The 25,363-nt window shown below is 51.7% G+C and overlaps 1 protein-coding gene across 5 annotated transcripts in view; it reads right to left on the bottom strand.

Annotated features, from left to right (window-relative positions):
- Positions 1-25,363, bottom strand: part of LOC122201876 (transforming acidic coiled-coil-containing protein 2-like) — a 125,766-nt gene that overhangs the window by 19,865 nt on the left and 80,538 nt on the right. For 4 of the 5 annotated variants that reach the window (XM_042907839.1, XM_042907838.1, XM_042907836.1 and 1 more), the window contains 6 exons: positions 20,862-22,158; positions 16,797-16,857; positions 15,457-15,655; positions 8,399-8,460; positions 6,871-6,986; positions 5,950-6,121 (listed from right to left, as the gene is read on the bottom strand). In XM_042907839.1, coding sequence (XP_042763773.1) covers positions 5,950-6,121; positions 6,871-6,986; positions 8,399-8,460; positions 15,457-15,655; positions 16,797-16,857; positions 20,862-21,256 — 1,005 coding nt within the window. In that variant the 5' untranslated portion in view covers positions 21,257-22,158. Of the gene's footprint in view, positions 1-3,534; positions 3,625-4,517; positions 4,659-5,949; positions 6,122-6,870; positions 6,987-8,398; positions 8,461-15,456; positions 15,656-16,796; positions 16,858-20,861; positions 22,159-25,363 lie in introns of all 5 variants that reach the window. The other variant, XM_042907840.1, reaches the window with a different exon arrangement.

The raw sequence follows: 25,363 nt of genomic DNA, 5'->3' as shown, positions 1-25,363 counted from the left end.
GCTGCAACCAAATTTGCAGGCTTTGAGCTCAGGATGACACTCAGTGTGTGCCCTCACCCGCTCCCACAAGAGGTGCCACCAGCCAGTGACTGGCCGCTCCTTCTCAATGAGTCAAGACGTGGCCTCATCCCCTCTCCACACAGGCTGCAGGCGATGACCGCAAACTCCCCAAACTGGCAAATGCGAGGTGAAACCCCAGGCCAGCCCTCTGTCTCTGCTCTTCAGATTGTTCTTGCAGCTTTCGGGCATCGTGCTGGTTATTAATGTCAGGGGTGGTGGGTGGTTTCCGGACAAAGCACGAGAGAAGGAGCCTATGATGTCAGGCCATTCGCCCGCACAGGCCATTGCCCCAGACCTGCCAACTTCTCCTGCCGACATAAAACCCAGGCGTCTGCCTTTATCAGCCAGGACTCGTGGAGGGATCCAACACTGCACTGGGGATCAGCACCCTTTGCCTCCCTAAGGGGCCTTTTTCTAGGACTTCCTCCGGTCCTGAAGCTTGTCATTTACATGATCCTTATTCCTACGTTACCCACACACTTCCTTCGGTCTTCGTATTTGGGTCCCCTCAACCAGAAAGGCCAACGGCTTCAGGGATCGCAACCAGTAACCGTTACGCACAGAGATGAAATCCACCCCTCGCATGCCTTGTATCGCTCTGCAAAAGCCACACAGACAGGCCATTTACGCTCTATCTATCCTGGTTACACTCGGGGCGGCTGTACCGCACAGCTGGCTACCCTGGTCAGATTAATAACCCCAGGAGGTTACGATCGAACTCACTTCGGCCAGAAGGGGGTGGAAGAAAAACGCTAAGGAGCTACAGCCCCACACCCCGGCCCCAAGGAGTCTTCCCCGTTTCTAACATCTTCTGACTAATGAGACAGGAAACCCCACTGCAGACCTTCGAAGGTCAGCGCAGCTGGCTTTTGGTCTAAAGGGAAATGTAAAGTGAAGCTGCTTGAAGGAGCAACCAGAAATCACCGCCACCATATTTCATGTGGCTTTTCATCCCTCCAAATGATTTCTTTTCATTCCAAGTGATTTCATTTTTGTGTTAGCAACAGTTTAAGACCATGCTGCCAAAAAGACTGGGCTATGTCACCTGCAGCTGAAATTTATGGGCAGGAAAAAAGAGCAAATTGGATACACAGCTGCTGTTTCTCTTTCTATACATCAGCAATTTCCAAAGCAGTAAAGGGGCAATCAAGCGTCTACATGAACGAGAAACCCACAGAAACCCAAAAAAGCGGTACAAGTTACTACAGCAGAGAAAAATGTTCCTTACGCTCCAAGACAGTTCTACCCCCAGGAATGTTTCTTTTAGCATACTCTTCTGAAATACATAAGGAGGTGGCTGGGGCCGCCTCTTGACCCACACGCAGTAGAGTCAGGTGACAGTATTTTCTATATGGAAATCGGGACACATGGTCTGAGAACAAGCTGTAATTGACAGGAGTCAACAGCCAGCCAATCAATTACTTGCCGACTGTCATGTCTGATGCACCCTTGGAAGAAGGAGGCAGGGGTACGAGACTTTCCAGAACATTTCACACTCAATCTGAACTCTTACTAGAACATGCTCAATTCTGCCTCAAACTGCTGGACAGGAATATACTGCATTTACAGTGGCCAAACTTGAAGCAATTCATTCTGTCCTCAGGCCACTACCCAAGAATATCAAGAAATAAATCTAATGGGGAAAAAAATCATCACTGCTTAATGCTTTCTAAAAATCTTTCTCGTGGAAATTAAATCCAAGCTTCTGGGTTGACCATAAGAACAAGGACATCAGCAATGTGTGTTGACATTCTCGTCCCTGCCCTGGGTCCCAGTGTTCCCAGTCTGGACACACACAGTATGACCACCTTCTCTCAGTGAGCAATGTCTCTGGGAGGGAGCCCCCCTCCTTCGCTCCAGGGAAATCACACGTGGGAGGCCTGCGGGCAGGAGCACCACATGAACTTCTGGTTCTATATCAAGTGAGCTGTTAATTGAGATGGACAGGCAAGGGGCTCCCATTTGGAGACTGGAGTCCTCGTTCCTGCTGGGTCAGTGATTCACTGTCAGGCTTTGGACTGTTTCCATGGTTCCACTTCCCCATCTGTAAAACGGGCCCTGGACTCCCTACAGCAGAGAAGCTGTGAGATCAGAGGCAAAAGCGAAGGTGAGCTGACAAGAGCAGCTTTCATTCATTGCGCACCTACTGTGTGCCAGGCATGGCACCGTCCCACACACATCATCTATACAGCAACCTGCAAACTCGCTGTTAGTAGCCTCATCTTACAGCTGGAAAAACGGAGGCTCAGAGAGGTTCACCAACACGTTCAAGGCCACAGAGTGCACTGGGCTGCCCAACTCAGGGCGGAGTGTGGGGGGTGAGCATGAAGCGGGTCCTCGGAGACCACAGCTCACCGTCAGCCCCGAGGGCTGGGCTGAACCTCACAGAGCCATAGTTTTGCACGTCTTCGGCGACTCGTTCAAACAGTTAAGAAAAGTTACGCCAAACTTGGAAGCCAGGCACAAAGATTTCTGCATGCTCGGTCAGTATCATACTCTACTCTAGAGCAGGGGTGGCCAACTACGGTGTGCGGGCCAAATGGTCCAATGTCCTATTCTGTAAAAAGGGTTTTACTGGAACACCACCATACCCATTCACCTACATATTGTCTGTGGTTGTTCTTGAGCTACAGTGGCAGAGTTGTGTGGTTGTTACAGAGACCAGATGGCCCAGAAAGCCTAAAATACTGACCATCTGGCCTTTACAGAAAAGGGTTGCTTTTCAGTAATTCTATCGACTCTGGCCTATGGGTCAATCCAATGTCTCAGGAAGGTCTTGGTTCCACTATTTACTATTGATTAGGATCCGGTCTCATTACAGTTAGATATTAACTTGTAGAAAAATAGAAAACTTGTGGGACGCCTGGGTGGCTCAGTCCGTTAACTGTCTGCCTCTTGATTTTGGCTCAAATCATGATCTCACAGTTTGGGAGTTCAAGCCCCGCACGGGGCTCTCTCTGAGCTGACTATGCGGAGCTTGCTTGGGACTCTCTCTCTCCCTCTCTCTCTCTGTCCTTCACCCACTCTCTCTCTAAAAATACACGAAACTTAAAATAAAAATAGAAAAGTTGCGAATTATTTACGTTCAGTAGAGAAGTGATTTTTACAGAAAACAAAACTTCAAAGTTTCTATTTGTCTTGTTTAGCCGATATTAACCAGTTTTATATCGGACCGTACAATAAGACTGCATTAAGATTCTAGACTTCTTTTTGCCACCGACTCTACACCGGCTTCTCATATTTTCCTCCATTCAACCAGCTTTACCAACCAACCTGCTGTTTCCTTCATCACAGATTTAACTGGATCTTAGGGGTGAGCTCGGCGTCTACACAAGTTATGCTTTTGGCTTTTTAGAACATTTTAGATCACTTTGTAGAATATGGACATTGCCTGCTTGGCCAATGGTTAGCAAACAAACTTCTGGACCACACCACATTCTCAAGAGGCAGCGCACGGCAGCACCAAACCCGTACCTTGGTATCCTGGCGGCTACGGGAGGCCAGGGCAATCTGCCTGGCCAGCTTCAGGGCTTCTATCCGCATGACGGCAAACTCTAACTCCTCCTGCCCAAGGGTGGGGGGGTAGGGTGAGCAAACCGCGGGGGAAAATGCACCAAGACAGGATGTCAATGTTTTCCACATCCAAGAAATGAATGTGCCACGTGATGTCATGACAGGTACTCAGGAAAAACACACGCTCTGGCTTTCTTTCACAATTAACACCTCAGCAGATCATGAAATAAGTGTTTAATTTCTTTTCTCTTTCTTTCTTTCTAATTGCCCTTTGGAATGTCTGTCGGGAAGTATCATGTGGTCAAATATGACACGATTTTTAAAACGGGATCAAAATTTTTACTGCACTGTTTCCTTCGGTTTCTCTCCTTTCGCTGGTTTAACGTCAAGTTGGCCGACAATTTCCGTGAATGGTTTTGCATTCTCAAATGACTGCTCACGATCTCTCTAGGTTTGCCCTGAAGGTCTTAGTGTAGAGGATGTCAAATTAAGCTGTCAAATTTAAGGCACAGAGCAGCTGATTGTTTTGGTTCCAGATGTAAGACCGAGTCCAGATGTTATCTCATTGGGAGTCTGAGCTAGCTCTCCCATATATATTAAAGAGCAGGGCGCGATGGTGATCTAATACCCTTGGTTCCGTGAATAAATCACAGAAACTGCTTTTGGGGCTATCAAAATTTCTGAAAAATGACTGTTTGGGTCCAATTTCCAAATTGAAATATAAATGGGTTGTCCCATATGTAATCGCACAATTTATATCATCTTGGCGTCTTGGATCAAGAACACCCATACATCAGTCTTTTGGGGGGGGGGGGAAGAGATTTCATGTGGAGCATTTCCAGTAACACCTCCTTAAATCCCGCCTCATTGCATGTGGGGTTCGGAGTTCATGCTCTACTGAGGTTTTCACAAACTCCCCAAAAGGTCACATGTGGGCTACAAACCTGAAGTTTCTGAGCAAATACTGGGGGGTTCTTTTCTGCTAAGTCGGGTTCCAGATAGTCAAGCGCACCACAGAGAGAGGCTGGATGAGCTAGCCTGCTGAGGAGGGCGTCAGCAGAGGCAAAGGAGCCCTCAGGAGCTGTCTGAAGGCCGGCAGAAGAGGACACAGAGGAAAAATAGAGGAGACAGAGTGATATCGATTCCAAGCAAGGACCATGCGCCTATTTGCTGGACGTTTCTGACTTGAGGCTAAAGAGAATGTTCGTTAGGTGCTAATACTTCCCTTTTCATCTGGACTGATTCCCACATGCTGATGATGGGCATCTGGAGATGGACAGGCCCAACGCCCTGCCCAAAAGCACAGCGTTAGGTACGTACCCTCCCACTCCACACCACCCTCACCCCCTAACCAATTGGTGGGAGGAAAGTTACCATTTACTTATTTACTTCAAAGGCTCGGGGTGAGACAAGCCAGTTGATGGGTTTTCCAAACATAATATAAGTCATCGAGAAAACACCTCCAAGTATAAATACCATCAAAGGTTTTGGGAAAGGTCGTTTTCTAAATAACGGGAAGATGATTGCAAACGAAAACAGGTCTCTGGGTAGGTCACAAAGACTTCAACATCAGGAGCCAACTGTGTAGAAACTGAATCGTGCATGAATCCTTCCATGGTGTCTAGTTGAGAGATGGCTGGATCACATCCACTCTCTTTCTGCTTACTAATATTTTCCCGGTATCTAACGGCCACACAGCAGGTGCTCGATAAGTGTTTGATGCATGAGATAAATGAACGGTCTGCTAATATAGAACAACAAAATTGACACTCACAGTAACTAAGTCAACAGCCTCAAACCCTCTTGGGGACTGCTAAGAGGGAGTTAAAAAAAGTTGCACATAAAATTCACCTACAAACATGGTCCATTAGATGTTCAGGGGGTCTGCTGGCTCTGCGAGGCTCCACAGGGGTTGGGAGGGGAGAGGTACAGCCCTGGTCCATACACAGGAGGGATTTCCCATCACCAAGGCCCAGGAAAGCCAACTGTTCCCCAAAAGGAGTGTCCCCTGACCTGCCATTCTCTGCCTCCTGCCACGGAGCATGGAGAAGCAGGGTACAGACCGAGCACGGCTCCAAAGCCAACAGTCGAGCCCCAGGGGACTAACGTGGAAAACCAACAACCCGGAAGGCAAATAAAGCACTTCAAGAGAAGTGAGAATTTGCAAAACCCCATTGGCGAAAGTGGAGAGTCACAGCTCTCTCGTGGCTACGGAGGGGGGTCTCCTAGGCTGGCTTCTGCGGTCCAGGGACTGGGTGGGGCCCCGCCCCTGGTACCGGATGAGTATTGCTCTGAAGGCCTGGACCCGTTGGTGATGGGACTCAGCCGGCCCAGGCCTCACCCCAAGCGATCTCGGGCCCCTCCGACCCCACTTACAATTTCAATCGCGTCTGAAGCGGTGCCCAAGGTCATGGCCTCCAGCTCCTTCTGGGAGGATTTCTCCGGCACCTGCAAGTGTGGCTCTTGGTTGGGGGCCAGCCCTCTTGTGACGGGATGCTGGATCTTTGCCCCGGCATTCACGAGGGCTTCAGTTTCCTCAAAACTTGACCTGAGGAAGCCAAGAGCAGCTTTACTTTTTCTCGTGGGACATCCCACTGAAATCGACCAGGATGCCCCCCGTCAGTCAACATCCCAAAGGATCCTGGACTTCCAAGGCTACGCTCCCAGAGGGAAATGGGGTGGATGTCGGGTGGCCACGGAGCCTTGTGGGCCGGACAGCCTGAGGGAGAGGGTGGTCCCGCCCCACCCCAGGGCCTGCTCACGAGGGAGAGTCAGAGGCACAGATGCCTTCCTTTCCACGCCTCGGTTTAATGCTCCCGATGGCAAGGGAGGACGGTCGGCCCCCTTCCCCATGGCACAGTTTGGGGGGTGCCTGTAAGACTGAGAGCCTCATTTAATTACAGGGCCGGTCTTGTTACTACCCTCGCTTTACAAAGCATGAGGACACTGTGCACAGGAGGGTCACGTAACCCGCATCAGGTCACGCAGCCAGTAACTCAGGGTCTGAATGCAGAGGCACGCTGCCTCCCCACGGGACAAATCACAAAACAAAGTCATGTGTGCACTGGGGGGCGATCGGAGAGGCTCATGCATTCAGCTGCTAACGGATTTCTCCTTAGGACAAAGGGCAGCTGGAAACACAGCCCCACACGTACATCCATGTGGACGGTCAGAGACCGAGATGCGGGCCGCCTGAACACATGTGAATGAAACCAAGCCAGGATAGCAGTGCCACAGGGCCCAGAGGCTTGGGGACAGCTGGCCCGACCCGTAACTCTCCCCTCGTTTAAGTCATACCCTGAACACGGCGTCGGGGACTCTGACGTCCGGACTGGGGGAGACTTGACCGGGCTCTCCTGAGAAGTGTCGAACATAAGGTACAGGGCCTGCTTCTTCGGGGCATCATCGTCCTGCTGCAGGGATCAAAGGCACATGTCAGCTCAGCTACAGGTGGCCTGAACATGCTATAGAGATTGGAAAGCAGAGCTCCTGGGGCGCTGGGTGGCTCAGTCGGTGAAGCGTCCGACTTCAGCTCATGATCTCATGGCTTTTGAGTTGGAGCCCCACGTCGGGCTCTGTGCTGACAGCTCGGAGCCTGGAGCCTGCTTTGCGTCCCGTGTCTCCCTCTCTCTCTGCCCCTCCCCTGCTCATGCTCTCTCTCTCTCTCTCCCTCTCTCTCTCTCAAAAATAAATAAACCTTAAAGAAAAAAGAAAGAAAGAAAGAAAGAAAGAAAGAAAGAAAGAAAGAAAGAAAAGCAGAACTCTCTTCAATAGAACAAATAACTTATCTGGGAAAAGCCTGCGTTCTTCTTGAGCCACCAAGAAGGGAGGAGCCAGCAGGTGCCGGCCAGGAGAGAGGACAGGGAAACGGGAGGGGTAGGCAAGCCCCCCAGGCTGGGCGCTGCCCACCGCCGAATGCCGGGGGGACAAGCCCAGTGGCCCAGTGCAGTGAGTGGCTCCATCACGGTCGGTCTGCTGACTTAGAGCAAACGGTGGGTTGGACACAGCAATCCCGGCATCCACGAATGATGTAAAGAAAGATAAAGATCCCAGCAATGTGTCCGGCCCATCAGTGTCACAGGAAGTGGCACCTGCAGGCCTCCGATGGCATCACCGGACAACAGCACAACGCGAGAGGTCCTGCTCGGAACCAAGTGCCCTGGAGGCAGCAGACATTGAGCCGGGGAAGACAGACGCCCATCACAGCCACTTAAATGACAGCGGGATGGCAGTGTGGGGAGAGACATGTTGCCAGAAAAGGCAGTCTTCAGTTACACAAAGCACTTAATTTGAAGACCATAGATAACAGTGTGCCTTAAAAACAACCAAAATGCTCCTCCACCTTTTCAAGGAAAGCTCTAGTTCTTTCTCAGTCCAGGGAAGTAACTCTTTTTTTTTTTTTTAAAGTGTATTTATTTATTTTGAGAGAGAGCGAGAGCACGAGTGGGGGACGGACAGACAGAGAGAAACTCAAGCTCTGCCAGTTCAGAGCCCGATTCGGGGTTCGAACTCACAAACCAGGAGATCATGACCGGAGCCAAAACCAAGAGACGCTGAACCGACTGAGGCACCCAGGGCGCTGCCCCCGCCCCCTCAAGGGAAATCATTCTGCCGGAAGGCCTAACTGTATTCGATCATTTTCTGCCTGAAAATGCCATCTCAAGTGGACCGAACCACAAACCTGAGACCCCCAGTCCCAGCTCACCCTTCCTGTGCAGCCAAGGATGCTGCAGACACAGAGGACCCTGGCTTTGGGGCCTGAGCTCAGGAGGAGGCCAGTGACTACCTTTTCACAAGACAGGGAGGGAAAGCAAGCAGAACTTACAGGTAAGGAGGAACCAATTTTCTCCATGTACTCAATTTCGTAGGAGTTTCTGTAATCCAACTCTGCAAAAGAAACAAAACGAGAGTTAGCATCAGGGAGAGAAAAAAGAAAAAAGAAAAAAAAAAAAAAAAAAAAAAAAAAAAAGGAAAGGTTTGGGCCAGGCAGGGTGAGGTCTGGAACCAGACTCTAAACTCTGAGCCTGTCCACTGACTTGAGGTTTCCAATTCGGCTGGCAGGGGAGGCTCATTTCAGACCGCTCGTAAACCTCGGGCTGCAAAGGGGCTTCGGCTATTTGGGAACCTGAGAGAGCCTGAGAGAACGAACCGTGAGAGACACAGATCTGACCGCGAACAGGTCTCCGCACAATGCACTGAGTTTTCAGAACAGTGTGTTTTGAGTGTCGTTTCCCTCTGTCAGCCTCCTGGGCAACATGGAGAAAGTTCCCACATCCCGAGGACATTCTGGAACTGAGATTTTAGCCCCAGCCATACTCTGAAGTAAGGGAAGAACATACATGGTTCCTTCACTGCTATTTGGAAGAGAAGCTTTGCAAATCACATGGAACATTCCCTCAATTTCTACCAGGGCCTGCAGGGCGGGTCCAAATCAGATGTTTAGATGCAAAGACGATTCAAGTCCAAAGAGGTGGAGATATGACCTATTTCAAATTGACTGGAGACCTCAGGCTGGAAAGAAAAGTCGAGAAGCTTTCACTGGAGACTAGAAACCCTGACGCCCTCGGGTGTCCGGGCAGCTCCACGGGGACACCCAGTTCACCCTCAGCTGAATTCCCTGCCCAGCAATTGGATTCTGAGCACATACGACGTGCCTCAACTGCTGGGCACTGTGGATGGAGTGGTGAACAAAACCGGAAAGGACTCTCTCCTCACAGAAGCCACATCTACAGCTACCAGTTCTTTCCTACTTGAAAAGAAAGCCAAGAGATGACAGGTGAGCTGCTCAGAAAGCAGCTGGACAAGAGTGTCAGTGGCAATCCCTGAAGCCTAAAGCCTGAATTTGTTTTGTAATTTTTTTAATGTTTATTTATTTGAGAGACAGAGATACAGACAGACCCTGAGCGGAGGAGGGGCAGAGACAGAGGGAGACACAGAGTCGGAAGCAGGCTCCAGGCTCCGAGCTGTCAGCACGGAGCCCTACACGAGGCTCAAACTCACGAACTGCGAAATCATGACCTGAGCTGGTCGGATGCTCAATGGACGGACCCACCCAGGCGCCCCCTGAATTTTTTTTTTTTTTTTTAACACGAAATACAAATAGCAGTTCTGGTTATAAAGCACTTCCCCATGTATGTATTGTTGAAGTCATCGCTTAAAAAATGATCCCTTAATAGGAGCTTTAAAAGGAGATATTTCCTGGAAGACCTTCCCTAGACCTGCAAATGTGTGGGGTCACGGCCGTACGAACTGAAGCACTTGAACATGTGGACAACTCTTCAGGAGTCCTTGAATCTCCCTGGGGAAGCCAATACATCCTTCTAGGAGGCTTGGCCTGCTCAGGGGAATGCAGCCGGTTTTGTGGATTAATGACCAGAAAGACCTCCGCCCCGATTTGTGCGTCACTCGGGAAGAGCAGAGACCCAAAGCCAACCACACACAGCTGGGCTGGATTCAGCATCTGTGCCTGTAATGGGGACCCGTACCGGGACTCTGCCCCAGCTGAGGACACAGAAATGTTTGTTTATGAAGACTTACTATGTTCCTCATCTTACAAACGAGAGGGTGAGCCAGGGACAGTGAAAGACAAGGCGATTTCTAGGACCTCCTCCAGATCTATCACTTTCCAGATACGGGACCTCAGGACTATTATTTTATTGTCCTATTAAAGACTGTTTTAAGCTGAGAAGACAATAGTGAATTAACGGCCCCCTTCTCCAAGGTATCATTATTGTTGCCAAGGCATTATTTAACCCTAAAGTATCGAACAGAAACCCTCCAGCACACCCCACGACGGCACAGAGCACCCAGGATGCACCAAACGAGCTAAGGGCCGGCACAGAGAGACTTTCCAGGGACCTGTGGCCCTGGCTTAGTGCCCAGCTCTGGTTACCAGCTCGGCTCAGTGAAGCGTCCTGCCTGGAATCTTAGCTGTCTCCTGGCAGCTGATCTGGGTGAGTGTCGGGTCACGGAGCTCACTTGCCTGCCTTCTTTCCTACCTGCCAAGGGGGCTTCACTGCCAGGTGCCCAGTGCCCCGTCCCCCCCTTCAGAGGCAGCAGATGACGGTGCAATAGCAGGGGGTGGTCTGGCCCCCCAGAGAAATGCCTGCTTCTTAACGTGTGTGGTTACAGGAGGCCCACACTCTATACAGGAGCTTCAGTCCCTGGTGAGGCCCGGAGGTGTTCCTTCGGACCTGAACTTGTAATCATAGCCATTTGGGGTTCTTGTTTATAATTTACCAAATGGCCAGGAAAAGATGTGAGCAAGACCAATATCAATATCGTCTCCTGTATTTTGAGGGAACGCCTTCCTGAACGTCGTTTATTCAAAATCTCACTCCTCTGCTCAGAGTGCAAAGCCTCAAAGGGCAGGCTTGGAGCCTGAGCCCCATCCGGCTTCGGCCCCGGGCCACACGCAGCTGGCAGGCCAGGAAGGGTCATGGGACGCCTTCATATCCAAGAGAAGAGGCCGCTCCCTAATGCGTGTGCTGCTTCAAGATGCAGAGGCCTGAAGTTATTTTTAATGGGCCCTGTCCCATCCGAGGGCTCCTTCTGGTAATTATTTCATCAAGGACAACGCACCGGGGGAGGCCCCGACGGCCGTTCTCCTTCGACTCGCTGATGGCCAGAGCCCGGCCGGCGAGTGCCAAGATCCCCGGGCAGAAGCCGGAAGGATGCAGTCATTCCCAGGGTCGGGCAAAGCCAACTCGCTGACTCCCTCCCACCCCCCACTGCCTTAGCTTTACAGTGGAGCTCAAAGTGACTACGTTTGGCAGATGAAATGAGGTCACAGAAAAGCCCTCCCACGGGCTATACAAATATAAGGGTATGTTACTGCTCACTGCTAAAATTTCTGGGACTTGTAACATAAGTGATGAGAGAGGAAAAGGACCATTAGGAAGGGGACAACGTCCTTGCTGTCACTCTTCTGAATGTCTGAGGTGTGACAGCAATGGTGCCTCACACTGAAGAAGAGTTAGGCTCTTGAGGAGAGTGTCTGCCCCTCTGTTGAATGCAAGAAGGCGGGGCTGATGTTGCCCCGTGTTAAGGGAGACAGGAGAGCTGGGTGACCCCCAAAGGCCCATCCAGACTGGTGAATCTAAAACACTGCTCTCTTAGGGTCTCTTGGGTCAGAGCTGGGAGAGGCCTTGGAGGTTCTGTCTCCAAACGGTTCCTAATCTCCGCATCCCTAGAGACCACGCGGACGAGGTTTGTTCCCACTATGTTTCCAAAGAGTCCGCCGGGAGAGGCCATTTGCTAAGCAAGCGTTCAAAGAAAAACGCGTGTAATTGCCAATCTGAGTTTTTAATCAGTGGGAGATTGTCAGTGAGTGAGCTGGTGTAATTGTAGCCCGCACAGGTAGTTTCAATTAGCTGGGCATCTCTCTGAACGAGTTCCATCAGGGTTTCTTGAACCATTAAGACAACTTGGAGCTCTTGTGGACCTAGGTAGGGGAGTACCGATTAGCTCGACGCCCTCCTTCTACAGACAACGGAAGGAAGCCTGTGCGTGGTCACATACAAGGGCATAGTGGGGACGTTAGGAGTCAGGCAGCCGCGGTTCTACACCGATGAGCCCCGCAACACTCCGCAAGTTGTGAGAGCGCAAAGCCTCTGTTTCCTTGCTTCGCCCCTAGGTGGAGAAGAGCAGAAATCCGCTCTCTGGGATGGAGAGAATGAAATGAAATCACGTTTGCTTTACTGTTGTCCCTTGGGAAATCGGTTGGTAATTATTATTTCTAACTCCAAATTTCGTTTTCCGGTGATTTGTGACTTCAGCATAACAAAGTCTCAATCACAGCTACAGCTCTGGCCAGGTTCTTTGTGGTGATGACATCAGCACCCCAGGTGCGTGTCTGGTGTGGCTGGACTTGACCCCCATGAGGTTAACAGGAAGGACAATCTGATAGGGGCCTGTGTATCCAGTTTCTACATCCAGCTGCTGGAGGGAAGCAGACTATATTAGAAAAGTGAATGCAGGGTCAGCACCTCCTGAAATTGCAACTGTTCTGTATTCATGTAGGTGACAGATTTCCGATTGCCCGCCAGCTGTAATTATGGTCGGGCAGCCCGAATCTTCACGATCTTTTTCTAAGGAGGCAGGTGTAATAGGGTTTTGTTTCAAACATATAGATTTACCTATTTGTTGAACTTTTGCAGAAAACAAGCAATGATCCAAGAGGTCACCAGGCTAGTGAGTTGTCTGTGTCAGTTCAATGTTAACGATGAAGAAACAGACGTTACCACTGAACGGGCACCTGTTAGCTTAACAGCTACTATTCAGAGCTTTTGTATTTTCTACTAAAAATGCATGTATTTGCATCATCGTGACAGAACCGAGTGACCTCAGAGCGGCCCTGACCAAGCATGGAGGGCAGACAGCACAGAGATGTCCGGGGAAAGGCTGGAGGGCAGGGCGAGGGTGGGAGACAGGGCAGGGAACATTCCTGCCTCCAGCAGCCCCTGCAGGGACAGCCGAGTGGGGGCATCCGTGGGGGAAAAGTGGTTCCATCCAGTATGGCTCGTGGACCAGGTGTGTGTGCAGAGAAAAAGGAGGACTGGAGAGGGGCAAAGGGCAGGTCCCAGGGTCCCAGGGGTCAGGGAGGAGACGGTCACTGTTAAGTCTCCCAAACCCCAACCTGAAAGCCAACCGGATAGCCAACCAAAAGGGTCTGTTCCACAGAACTCATATTGCCAAAACATCCAAGTTCACATAATTTAGATGGTCCGTTCATCTCCAAACTGTAAAGAGGCAGTGTAGTTGATGAGGGAGCATAAGGCAAGCTGACAGGCTGCAACCCCCCCACCCCCCCTGCAAAACTCCCCAGGCAGGTCAAGTGTGATATCCCTCAGGCACTGCTGGATGCCCAAGAACAAAGGAAAGGGGAAAAACAAATAGTTAACTGATAGAGATCACAGTCCTGCAGGACCCGGAGTCTCCATCTATTTACAAATATCTTAGTAAATCACAAGAAAAAGGCACTCTTATCAATAGCCTAATCTCCGGAAACCTATAGACTGTTTTCTGGAGCCCCACATCACCCCTCCATAGCGATGTGGGGAACAAAGGCCGAAGGAAATGGCAGATAAAACTGAATTTCCTTATCACCTGCGGTCCACTGACAAATACTTGAGGCCGGCAGAGTAAAACTTTTCTCCGGGAACTCCTTGAAGTCTTAATGCTAATCTTTGCTAGAGGGAGAAACAACCTTAACATGACAATAGCTAGGCCTCCAAGATCCTGTGAGTCTTCTTTAGCATATGAAAATCTCACTGGAAACTTCCCCTGGAACTTCACCTACCCCCCAACCCCATAGTAAATAACCAGTCGGTCCTCATGGTGCCGGGGCAGCTCTTCCTGTCCAGGGTCCTGTCCCCAAGCTTTAATAGAATCACCTTTTTGCACCAAAGACATCTTCAAGAATTCTTTCTTAGTCGTCGGCTCTGGACCCCACGAATCCTACCATCACCCCCAAAAACCTCATCATGGTGAGAAGACAGGCATCCAGAATCCGCCCCCGGCAAAATGAAATGGCCCTCACTGGTATCGTTCAGAGACCTTATGGGCACGAAGCTAGCCACCGAGCAGGTGATCACAGGAGAGCCTGCAGAGGAAGAAATCCAAGCTACAGCCCCCAACTACCTGCTCCCCACTTCTGCCAGTGCCCGCCCGGAGGGAGCAAGAGGGTGTTTAATGGAAGTCGTGGCCCCTCATCAGCAGCAAAGAAGCAGAGATAACATTTTCACGTGCGACGGTCCTCGACTTGGTTTCTACTCCATGTTTTTGAATTGTTGGGTATCACGACCTTGGAAAGGGAGCCTCAGCACCATCGCAACAGTCCCCAACGAGTGCTGGAGGGAAGCTCACAGCGGGGCAGGTGCAGGAAAGGCACGCAGGGCTTGGGGCAGAGCACGATCAGGCAGGGAGATGGTTTCAGGCCTCCACAGCCTTCTTAACGGGAAAGGAAGTGTGGGAGCCAATATATAGATTCAGACACTAAACAGCGTGAGTGGAATAAGCAGTTTACAAAAAAACCTCTTGATTTCACCCAGTGATGCTGCGCTGACTTAAGATAGGTGAATTTCGCAAGCCAAAGAATCAGGAAGAAAGCTGGAAGCTAATATGTGGAAGAGGAAGAAAGCTATTGTTGAGAAAAGCAACAGGCCTGGGGGTCTATCCAAGAAAACGGTCCTCTTTGTTGGCAAGACTGGAGTGAACCCTCTGGTTTGGGGCTTGGGTAGATGGTGTGACCACACTGTGGGCCATCCCGTGGGGCTGATGAGCAGCAGTGGCACCAAAGGACCCGTGGGGAGGGGCTGACCACACTGAGCATTCGGCTGGGACGATGCTGTCTGCAGCCAGGCGTGTGCTTCAAATTCACCCAGGCACATAAGCCACAGACAATGAGCCAAGCTTGGGTGAGCTCAGGATGGGAATGAGGGGGGGTGTATTAAGCTGACTGGCTCTCAGCTGGTGTCTTGGGGGTGGGGGCACAGCGGGGTTCAAGCCTCAGGCTGTTTAAAAAAAATTTTTTTAATATCTACTTATTTTTGAGACAGAGAAAGAGCATGAACAGGGGAGGGTCAGAGAGAGGGAGACACAGAATCTGAAGCAGGCTCCAGGCTCTGAGCTGTCAGTACAGAGCCCGACGCGGGGCTGGAACTCACGAACCGTGAGATCATGACCCGAGCCGAAGTCAGATGCTTAACCGACTGAGCCACCCGGGCGCCCCGAGCCTCAGGCTGTTTTCAAATGTAGACTTAGCTGGGAGGGCACCCATGGCATGGTTACCTGGCATGGAAGTTTCCTTCCTGGCCTTTTGCTCCCTAGGGACAGTGGTCTCCGAGGCAGGGTAGGGGTCCCGCTGGCCACCAAGCCGCTTACCCTCCGTGGGTGAGTTGAATTTGGTGTCATTTACGAAGGTGGACAGGTCCGAGGGCTGTGGGTAGTCCTGTTTGTCAGCCTCCAGGTCCACTGTCACACACGTCCACTTCTGGTTGGTGACCGCCAGCTTCTCCTCGTCGGTTGCATGGACCACGGCGGAGATCACCGGCGTTTCCGGGGTAGCCGCTGGAGTGGAGTCCTGGGGGCAGAAGCGAAGCAGTTGCTCTTCTCATATGGTCTCTGTGTCCCCAACTGCACCCGACCCGTCTCTGTGTCCCCAGCTGCACCCGCCCAGCCAGGCCTGGGGGTCCCCCCTAACCAGGACATGTCTCCATCACAATCCTCTGGGTCCTCGGACTCTGCCCAAAATGGTCCCGAGGAGACAAGATTCTTTCCTCTGTGACTTTCCTTTCCTGATGGCTTGTTACAGGGGGTGGTGGAGGGTTTCAGACAAATTAGGATTTTGTGTCGGAGTGATGTGGGGGCATTCCTGCTTGTTCAGTCCGAGAAAAATAAAGAACTTTAACTCTTGGCACTTTCATGACCACAACTATCGAGTTATGTCTACACAGGGCTTCAGGGCCTGTGCAGCGATATCCTTAATATCGCCTGAGGATCTGCATGCCTGTGGCTGCGGGATTTTTTCCATGGAGGGGGAGCAGCTGAGCAGGGCAGCGGGGGAGCCCCGAGTGCTAGAGCAGAGCTGGGACCGGGACCCCAGCCCCCTCTCCTGGGGCCGGGCTAGGGTCTGCGGGGCCGGGGGCCTCGCTGGCTCAGAAGGGGGCCTGACGTACACGCCCGAGGCTAACCTTCCTGGGTCGGTAATGGTACAGATCTCATACAGGGGCTGGTTAGAGCGCGATGGGCACACCTGAAGGGAGGGCCGAAGCGCCTACTTCCTCAGGGCATGATTTTGACCTCCCCTGCCTGGATTTGGTTACATAATCCAGTGCTCTTGACACATAGCCCATCCTTTCTCACCATACATTCATGTGTCTCAACGGACTTTCTCAATTTGAAATTCATACACGTTCTCGGCTGATTAACTGGCAGAATGGACAAATGGGCTGGTGCGATTCCTACAGAATCCACGAACACTCGCTGAACATCTTTCTACGCACTCTGATCTTTCCCAAAGGGAAGGGATCAAAACGGTGTCTTGCAAACCGCAAGGGACGGCCCATCCCTCCACCCCTCCACGTACGAGCCAAAGAGGATGCTGGAATGTGCCCGTGACGAACAGAAGAGAAACTTCGGTTGACTAGTAGGGAATCAAAACACATGGGCTCTAACTTCCCCGGGTGAGTGGCAAAATCGTACTTATCGAGGGAACATCGTACCTGAGAAGGTGGGTCAGAGAGAGGAGACCGTTTTGGCGACCTTTTCACCCTAAAAGTGTCACTGGAAATAGAACGGAAAATGTCAACACAACAAACAGGGGCACAGAACAGTCCGGAGTTCCACAGAGTGGACCCACGCCACCGTGTCTGCGGAGTATCTGGCCCAGACCCACCCTCCAGCCCTCGCTACTCCACACCAGCTGAAAGATGTCCTGCTGATCATTCCCACTTAACATCAGATACCGTGACTGCCCCCGAGGGAAAGAGTCCTCGAGCTGGAAATCTTTAGAGAGATGCCATTTTGGAGAGCTGGCCCAGAAAATGAAGCTAAATTTAGCCAGATGTTCTTGTGTTAAAAAAGCAGATTTGGGTGACATTAATGTATTCAGATTCATCCAAGAATGTCTGAACCAAACGGGGCGGGGGGCAGGGATCTAGGTTCCTGACACCAGTTAAGGGGAACCAGTTTACTGACTGGCCAGCCGACACAGCACATAATAGACAGCTGAAGGATCTGGGCAGAAACATGAAGGAATGTTCTGGGTCTTCAGGGAGAATTCCTTCCCACTCACTGGAACTCTGAGCGTAACGGATTCCTGCACCTCAGACGTGGGTGAGATTCTGACCAGAGACAGAGCCAGGGTTGAGACGATTCTTTTTAAAATTACAGTAGAATACACCTAACACACAATTTATCATCTTAAACACTCACGTTCAATAGCGTAAAGTACATTCACATTGTACAACCAATCTCCAGAACTCTTTTCAGGGATGAGGTGATTTCTCTAATGTCTATTCTCAACCATGGTTAACAACTCTTTTCCCTCTTTCTCCTTTATATAAATAATTGGGGGCAGGCGCAGGTCACTAGAGGCAAAGGAAAATCAGATCAGACTTATGAAAGGGTCAGAAGGAAAGCATTTTTAGCATACGTGGTTCCACTGAGTCCACTGAGTGGTCTGGGGTGGTGGTAGCGGGGGGGGGGGGGGTCATTTCCCAGGCAGAATGGAAGCGTTCCCACCTGCAGACAGACCCCTGGTCTCAGGCCCCTCTGCGGTATGGTCCTGCCTCCACCAAAGCAGCGGCTTTGTGGCGGGGGCGGGCAGCCCCTGACCTTAGATCCCACTACCTTTCCCTGCTCTAAATATTAACCAGATGGGGGCGCCTGGTGGCTCAGTCAGGTAAGCGTCCTGACTCTTGATTTTGGCTCAGGATCGTGAGATCAAGCCTTGCATCAGGCTCCGTACTGAGTGTGGAGCCTGCTTGGGATGCTCTCTCTCTCTCCCTCTGCCCTCTCCCCTGTTCGTGCTCTCTCTCTCTCTCTCTTAATAAATACATACATACGTACATAAATAAATAGATAATAACTGGATGGACAAAGCAATTTGGCACTCAAGTTCCTTCCCTGTGTTCTCTTCAATAAAAACGCTCCAACAATGGCATTCAGTCATGAGAAAATACTAGAAATGGTTATTTCCAGCACTTATAGCATTTGCCATATGAGCAATACAGTCACAGCTTGAAGCATATATTTATTCATGCATATAAATATATAACTGTATATTTCAGAGTTGCTAAATGGCTCTAAAACACTGAAGAAATCCCTTGGCCAGAAGCAAGCCTGAGAGACTCCACTCTATCCCATGGCTGCTGGACCCCTGGGACCAGGCCAGCTTCCCTTGTAAAGACAGGGAAGCAGGAAAGGTACCTGTCCTTGGGCCCCCGGGAGCCGCCCAGGACATCTCTCCCGGCCGTGGGGGCAAAGCCGTGCAGGCACGGAGACGGTTTGCTCTGCCTGCAGCGACACCCAGCAGGGTGACCCGTGCACGGACAGCATGCCGATCGACACCCAGCCTGGTCCTGGGTGGCCAAGGACGCAGGCCCAGAGCAGGCTGGTGGTGGCTCTCACAGCCGTGTGCTCCACTCCGAGTCAACCCACAGGTCTCAAGGAGACACAGCCCACAGATTTCTGCTTCACACGTTAGCAGGAACAAGTGACCTCAGTCGCCGCCTGCGTTGGCCGGATGCTTATTTCAACGTGAAGCCACACCCAGTACTTTGAAAGCAATCGCTCACTAGCCCAATTTGAAATGAAAGAATGGAATGAGAGCTTAAAAAAAAAAAAAATGTATGGGTTTCAGATGAAGACATCGAATATGCAAGCAGGAGAGTTCCATTCCTGACAAGCAGGCAGATGTTGGGTAATCGCATTTTCACAGCCAAGCAGTTTCACTTATGCTAATCACTACGAAACAGGAAAGTAACCTCTGCTACCGGGGAGCCCCATGCCCCGCCTCCCCGTCCCCAGGCCCAACAGAGATACACAAGCAGCAGCCACGGAGAAGAAATGAAAAGAGCTTGAAAGCAAAAACAAAAAGCAGGGGGAAGAAAAGCACATTCAGTGGAAGAGGCAGGTTCCGTTAAATTTACTTACAACAGAGAACACACAGACATCACATCTTCAACCATCCTAAGACAAGAAGACAAGAAAAAAGAGAGACGGACAGAAGGAACTGACAAAAAAGATCCATCTGCACACAATTGGCTACTGATGGGTTGGGACCCAAGAGGCATCCACTGTGAGTTCTGCTTGGGAGAGGGGGCCACATCCCCGCTTTTTGGAGAGGGGGCTGTCCGAGAACACCTTCCTCTCGTGCTTCCGATCACCCCCTAAAATGCCGGTGTTCAAAGAGCTTTGTCACATCGTGCTGGGTTCCAGGCCATCTGCACTAGAGGTGAGGACAAGAGATGGGGTGGCTTCCCTGACCTGTGTGCTCTGATGACAGGACAGACTATAACCAAACTATCTGTGCGGAAGGAGGAGGTGCGCAGTGGCTGCAGGCTGGCTCCCGTTCCAAAAATGAGGGAACGCGGCTTGTCGTCTGAGCATTTCAGAGTTCTGTTTGAGGCTTAAAATAAAGCGTCCAACACAGATTCGATGGAATCTCTAGGAAGGGCCAGGTTGGGAAACTGATCTCAAGGTTCCTGGTTGGGGAGCCTTGGATCCCAAGACTCGCGCCTGCTTAGAGAACCTCTTCTCAGGAAGTCCCAAGTTCTTCTCAAGATAACTCCTCGGGGAGCCCAGAATGGGAGGTAAGAAGGTCTACCCTGTCTCCATTCATACCGGACAGAGGCAGAGAGGCCAGCAGCTGCGGTCTGCTCTGCTGAGTTGGTGCCAGAAGCCTGGTCTCTGTGGCCTTGTTCAGTTACTGACCCTACTTCGCATGAAGGCGGGAGAAAGGCTCTAAGTGCCCTCCCCACCCAGTATGCTGGGACCCACGTCCTGGAAATGGACCCACAGCCATCCAGGTGAGAGCGCGTCTGGAGATGAATTCCAGAAGCACAGACACGTGGTTGTTAAAGGCACTCTACTTGGCAAGTGTTTGAGGACAGCTGAGCCAATTATTGGTGGCCCCCTGGGGGTCACGGGGATTTCGGGGATGGTTTCTCCCTTTCAAGTTCCCTCGATCTCTTTCTGGACCTATGGGGCCTTGGGCTCTTGTCTGCAAAAGATGGCTAGAAAAAGGGATGACAGGCTGGCTGGGGTGCGAGGAAGGGCCCAGGCCAGGCCTCTCGTTCACGGGCCTCCCAGAGACTACTGGGTTTGCCTCCTGACGAACACGTTAACGGGCAGACACAAATACGCCCAATTCTAACACTATTTGAAGGGTGGATCTCCTAGCTTCTAGGCCACCCCCAAAAGTAATTCCTGTGCCAAGCAGGGAAAAGGTTAAGTCACCCAAGCACAGATGAGTTCCCTCTCTGTGGGATCTCCCACGCTCCCCCGGAGTCAAATGTCAGGCCTTCAGCTCAAGGTAAAGCCTTAAACCACTGACATAATAATGAGGCAAAAGATCAAAGACGCTAGACCCAGAGGGATTTGTGCACGGGAAATGCCACCACCGTGGGCACAGAGAGGGAGGAAAACAGGGATCGTGTTGCAAACCTGGAGGCATTATGGCAGACGGCAGAAGGGTTAGGGCGGCCACGTTCATCCAGGCACACGACCCGGGCTCACAGCCGAGGCACAGCCCCCGAGCTTACCACCTGCACCTCTGCACTTACGTCTTGAGGGGCGTCTTCTTCTTCTTGGCGGGCTTGTTCAGCCCATCCCCGTCCACTCCGTTGGCTTCGATGGCACTCGCTGGGATCTCAAAGGAGGCTGGGGATTTAGAAGGTGAGGCTGGGGTTTTAGAGGACGTCTTAAAAGGGTCAATGGATTCGTCGCAGGCGTCTGCGTCAAAGTTGTAGGACTGTTGGGGCAGTTTGGGGGACTCTTGCATTTTTGAGGTGGAAGAAAAAGGGTTAAAATTGGGGTCGTCCCACTTGTCAATATCAAAGGTGTAGGTACCCTTAGCAATAGGGATGTCATTGGGTTCATCGGGGGACCGGGTAGGTGAGGCAGGAGCGTTGTCGAGTTTCTCGGGTGTTTTTTTCATCTTTGGCCTCCTTAGGGGCATTTTGGCAACCGGCTTTTTGCCTAGCTTTTTGGTAGGAGGGGGGTTTTCCTGCTGGGTGTCCCAACTGCCCTTGTCCTCAGAATAGTCAAACTCCAGCCTCACCGAGAGCCCTTTGACCGGGGAGTCCTCCTGCCCCCCACTATCCGACGGGGTCACCTCCACCGCCTCCGGAGCCGTGGCAAGAGGCAACGTCTTCCTTCCCACGGGGGGTGAGTTCTGCACTCTGCCGCTTCCGGAAGATGGGGGGACGGCCCCTTCGGCACCCTCTGGGTCCAGAGGGCAGGCGGCCCTGGGCACGGCAGCAGGCTCCAGGGGTGCCTCCTCTGCCAGGGCTGGTGCAGAAGCTTCCGTCTTGGTCTCGACTGCTCTGTTCTCCTCACTGGGGCCAGGACTCTCTTCGACTGGCTCTTGTGGTGTCTCTTTCACCGGGGGGGTTTCCGTGGGTTTCTTGGCGGTCTGCTTCTTTTTTAAGGAAGGCGGCCTCGGTTTTTTAGTTCGCTTAAGGGTACTGGAGGCACTGCTTGAGCCCGCGCCGTAGGCATCTGGGGCCGGGGCCACGGCCTCGGCGTTGCCCGAGCAGGAAGCACCATCGAAGTCACTGGCTTGCAGGCTGAGAGATCGGGAAAGCGTGGACTTGGAGACGGGGACAGAATCCGTGGACTTCCTCCGCGTGTTCACTTTGCATTCCTGACTCTTAGAGTCCGAGCAGCGGGGCTCCAAGGTCTGGAAATCGTCCACCAGCTCGATGGTGTCGAAGTCTAAGTTGTAAGTCCCGCTGCTGGCTATAGGCTTGTCTTCATCGAAGACGGCAGAGAAGGAGTGTGACGGGGGGCGGAAGGGGCTCCCCTCCACCGAGCTGCTGCGTGGGCCATCGGGGACACAGGCTGTCTCAGAACCGCATCCTGAGGAGAAGGAGACAAAGCAGTCACCGAAGGACGAAGGACACAGGACACTGGACTGCTTTCATCTCGTGCCAGACTACCACCCTCTAGGCAGAGTCCCCAGGACCCCGGGCCCCCGCTGGGTGGGCGCGGTGCGTGGGCACCAAGTCTGCTCTCACCCATTATTGGCTCCAGACCCCAGGCAGGCTTACCCTCCGGTCCCTCATCTGTCAAATGGGAGTGACGCGGGCTGTTTGGGGGACAGCTCAAATCATTCAGTCATTCCAAAAACGTTTACCAAGTTCCCAGTCGGGACTAGGCACCATTCTGGGTGTCGGAGATTCAACAACGAACAAAACAGACAAAAATCCTTGCCCTTCCGGAAGGTACACCCTTCGGGGAGAAGACAGTTAAGAAATAAATAAACAAGCAAAATGCACAGACTGCCAGATGGTGATAGGTGATATGGAGAAAAATAAAGCCAGGGTACGAGTGCTGCAATTTTAAAATAAAGGAGTTGGCAAAGCTCTCCAGGGAGGAAACACTGAAGCAAAGATCAGAAACATGGGAAGGGCGTGAACCAGGAGCATATCTGGTGGGGGTGTGAGGGGAGCATCATAAGCAAAAGGAACAGCAAGTGCAAAGGTCCTGGGGTAGAAGCACGCTAACGTGTTAAAGAAACCTCAGAGGCCAGTGTGACTAAAGCAAGGGAGAGGAAGACAGCCATTAGCATCATCAAGCCTGTTTTTGACTACTCGGAGCTTGTTGTGAGGAACAACTGGGAGCCTTTCTGTGGAGGCCCCCAGGCCACTGCAGCAGGGCTGAGGATGCCCTGCTTGCCACCTGTCCTTATGCCAGGTGTCCCCTATAATCTCTCCCTCCAGCTCTGCTTGCCATGCTCCTCTTCTTGGCCTTACCTCTAGTCCATTCCCTCTCCTCTCTTTGCTGCTTTTTTAAAAAAAATTTTAACACTTTTATTTATTTATTTTTATTTTTTAATTACGTTTCTTTATTTCTGAGAGGCAGAGAGAGACAGAGGACGAGCGGGAGAGGGGCAGAGAGAAAGGGAGGCACAGAACCCAAAGCAGGCTCCAGGCTCCGAGCTGTCAGCACAGAGCCCGACGCGGGGCTCGAACCCATGAACCCTGAGATCATGACCTGAGCCGAAGTCGGACGTTCAACCGACTGAGCCACCCAGGCGCCCTGCTTTGCTGTTCTTGCTGGCTTCCCCACCGCCACAGCCACTGCCGTCCACGGAGGCTGCTCCTTATTTTAAAACATGCCACGCACACTCTACATGTCGGCCACGAAATGCTCCATCACCCGATGACCCCACCGTTCCATGGGGATTTGGCCAGCCTGGCCTTGGCTTGGCTACCCTGGGCTCTCCCCGTGCCAGGTGGTGCCTTCCATGCATTTCTGGGTTCACGGCTCTCCTGGGCAGTCAGGAGGCCAGAAAGTGGCCAGAGAACAAACACTATGTCACTGGACAAAGGAAGACAAATGTTGCAAAGAGGTCTGCAGAAGAAGGGATCGGAGAGTCAGCACAGGTATGGCCTGGGACGGCGTCTCTAAAGTTGGGTTTCAGTGATGGGGGTCATGCCCCCAACGCCCACCCCGTGCCCGGCTGGGATGGCTGCCGGATAAAATACAGGATGTTCAGTTAAAGCTGAATTTCAGATAACTGAGTAGTTTCTAGTATACAATATGTCTCAGTAATTCCTTGTTTATCTGGGATTCGGATTTAACTGGGTGCCCTGTATTTCTATTTGCTGAATCTGTCAGCCCTCTCTATGCCTCATCCTAGCAAATGTACAAGGTTTGGGAAATGCTCAGCTAACACTGAACTGGCCTGTCGCTGTAGATTTTCTCAGAGCAATTCATGCTCACTATTGCAAATGCCCAGGGCGTGAGTATTTTGTACGGTGCTTCCGGAACTTTGCTCACAAGCATATCTTTCTCTTGAAGCACCTGGGAGAGGAAGTGCTGGGGGGAGGGGGTGCGGGCAGGGGACGACATCACAAGGAAAGTCCAAGCCTCCCAAGTTCAGGGACTGGTCTGGTCATCTTTGCTCTCCCTGGACTTGTCCCACTTTCTCTTGCAGACTCCAAAAACGCCTCTAGGGGCACCTGGGTGGTTCACTCGGTTAGGCGTCTGACTTCCGCTCAGGTCACGATTTCCTGGTTCATGGGTTTGAGCCCCACATCGGGCTCTGTGCTGACAGCCTGGAGCCTGCTTCCGATTCTGTGTCTCCCTCTCTCTGCCCTTCCCCTGCTTGTGCTCTGTCTCTCTCTCTCTCTCTCTCAAAAATAAATAAACATTAAAAAAAAAATGCCTCTGGAAGCACATCTATTCATGGTTCAAAACTTCTTCATCTCTTCGGTGCCCAGCGCCACCCAGGCCCTACTTGGAGCAGATGGACGGAGAGCTTCCTTGAAACTTCACAGCTCTTCCCACTGAAAGACGCCTCCCTCACCTCAAAACACTCCTGCTTCCTTTCCATCTCAAAAGAAGAAGATTCCTCCCTGCTTCTTTTTTTTTATGTTTATTTATTTTGAGAAGTGGGGGAGGGCAGAGAAAGAGGATCCCAAATAGGCTGTGTGCTGTCAGCATGGGGCCTGAAGCGGGCGCTGGAACCGTGAGATCCTGACCTGAGCCAAAATCAAGAGTCAGATGCTTAACCAACTGAGCTACCCAGGCGCCCCCTGCTTCTTTCTTAAACCAACTCCCTCCTGCTTCCTCCAGGACCTGGCACCCTCAAGCACCCCATCCTCCTGCCCGGACACACGGCACAGAGGCCACAGAAAGACCAGGGGACCCAGTGGAACAGGTGCTTTCGAGTGGGCCTTGAAAGAGGGAGAAAGAACCTCAGCCCCTTCCATCATTCCCAAAGCAAGATCCACAACCGCCAGCCTCTTCTCTTTTCAGGCTGCCTCGTGCCTTCCGAGGTCTTTCCGATGTCAGGGGTCCCCCCGAATCATGCAACATGCAGCAGATATTCAGCTTAACCATCTGCTCATTGTTTGACCCAGACCAAAACGTCCCTGCCTGAGTAACACTCTTTCCTCTTTAGAACCGATATTCATGGGCCAGGAAACCTAATCTTGCTGCAGGGTTTCTTGGCCTTGGCACTGTGGCCATTTTGGGATGGTTAGTTAGTTCTTTGATGCAAGGGGTCCTTCTGTTCACTGCAGGATGTTTAGCAGCGTCTTTGGCCTCTACCCAC

Source organism: Panthera leo, chromosome D2, assembly GCF_018350215.1.
Source record: "Panthera leo isolate Ple1 chromosome D2, P.leo_Ple1_pat1.1, whole genome shotgun sequence".
NCBI lineage: Eukaryota > Metazoa > Chordata > Mammalia > Carnivora > Felidae > Panthera > Panthera leo.
Note: the sequence above shows the minus strand (reverse complement) of the source record. Positions and strands in the feature narration are given on the sequence as shown.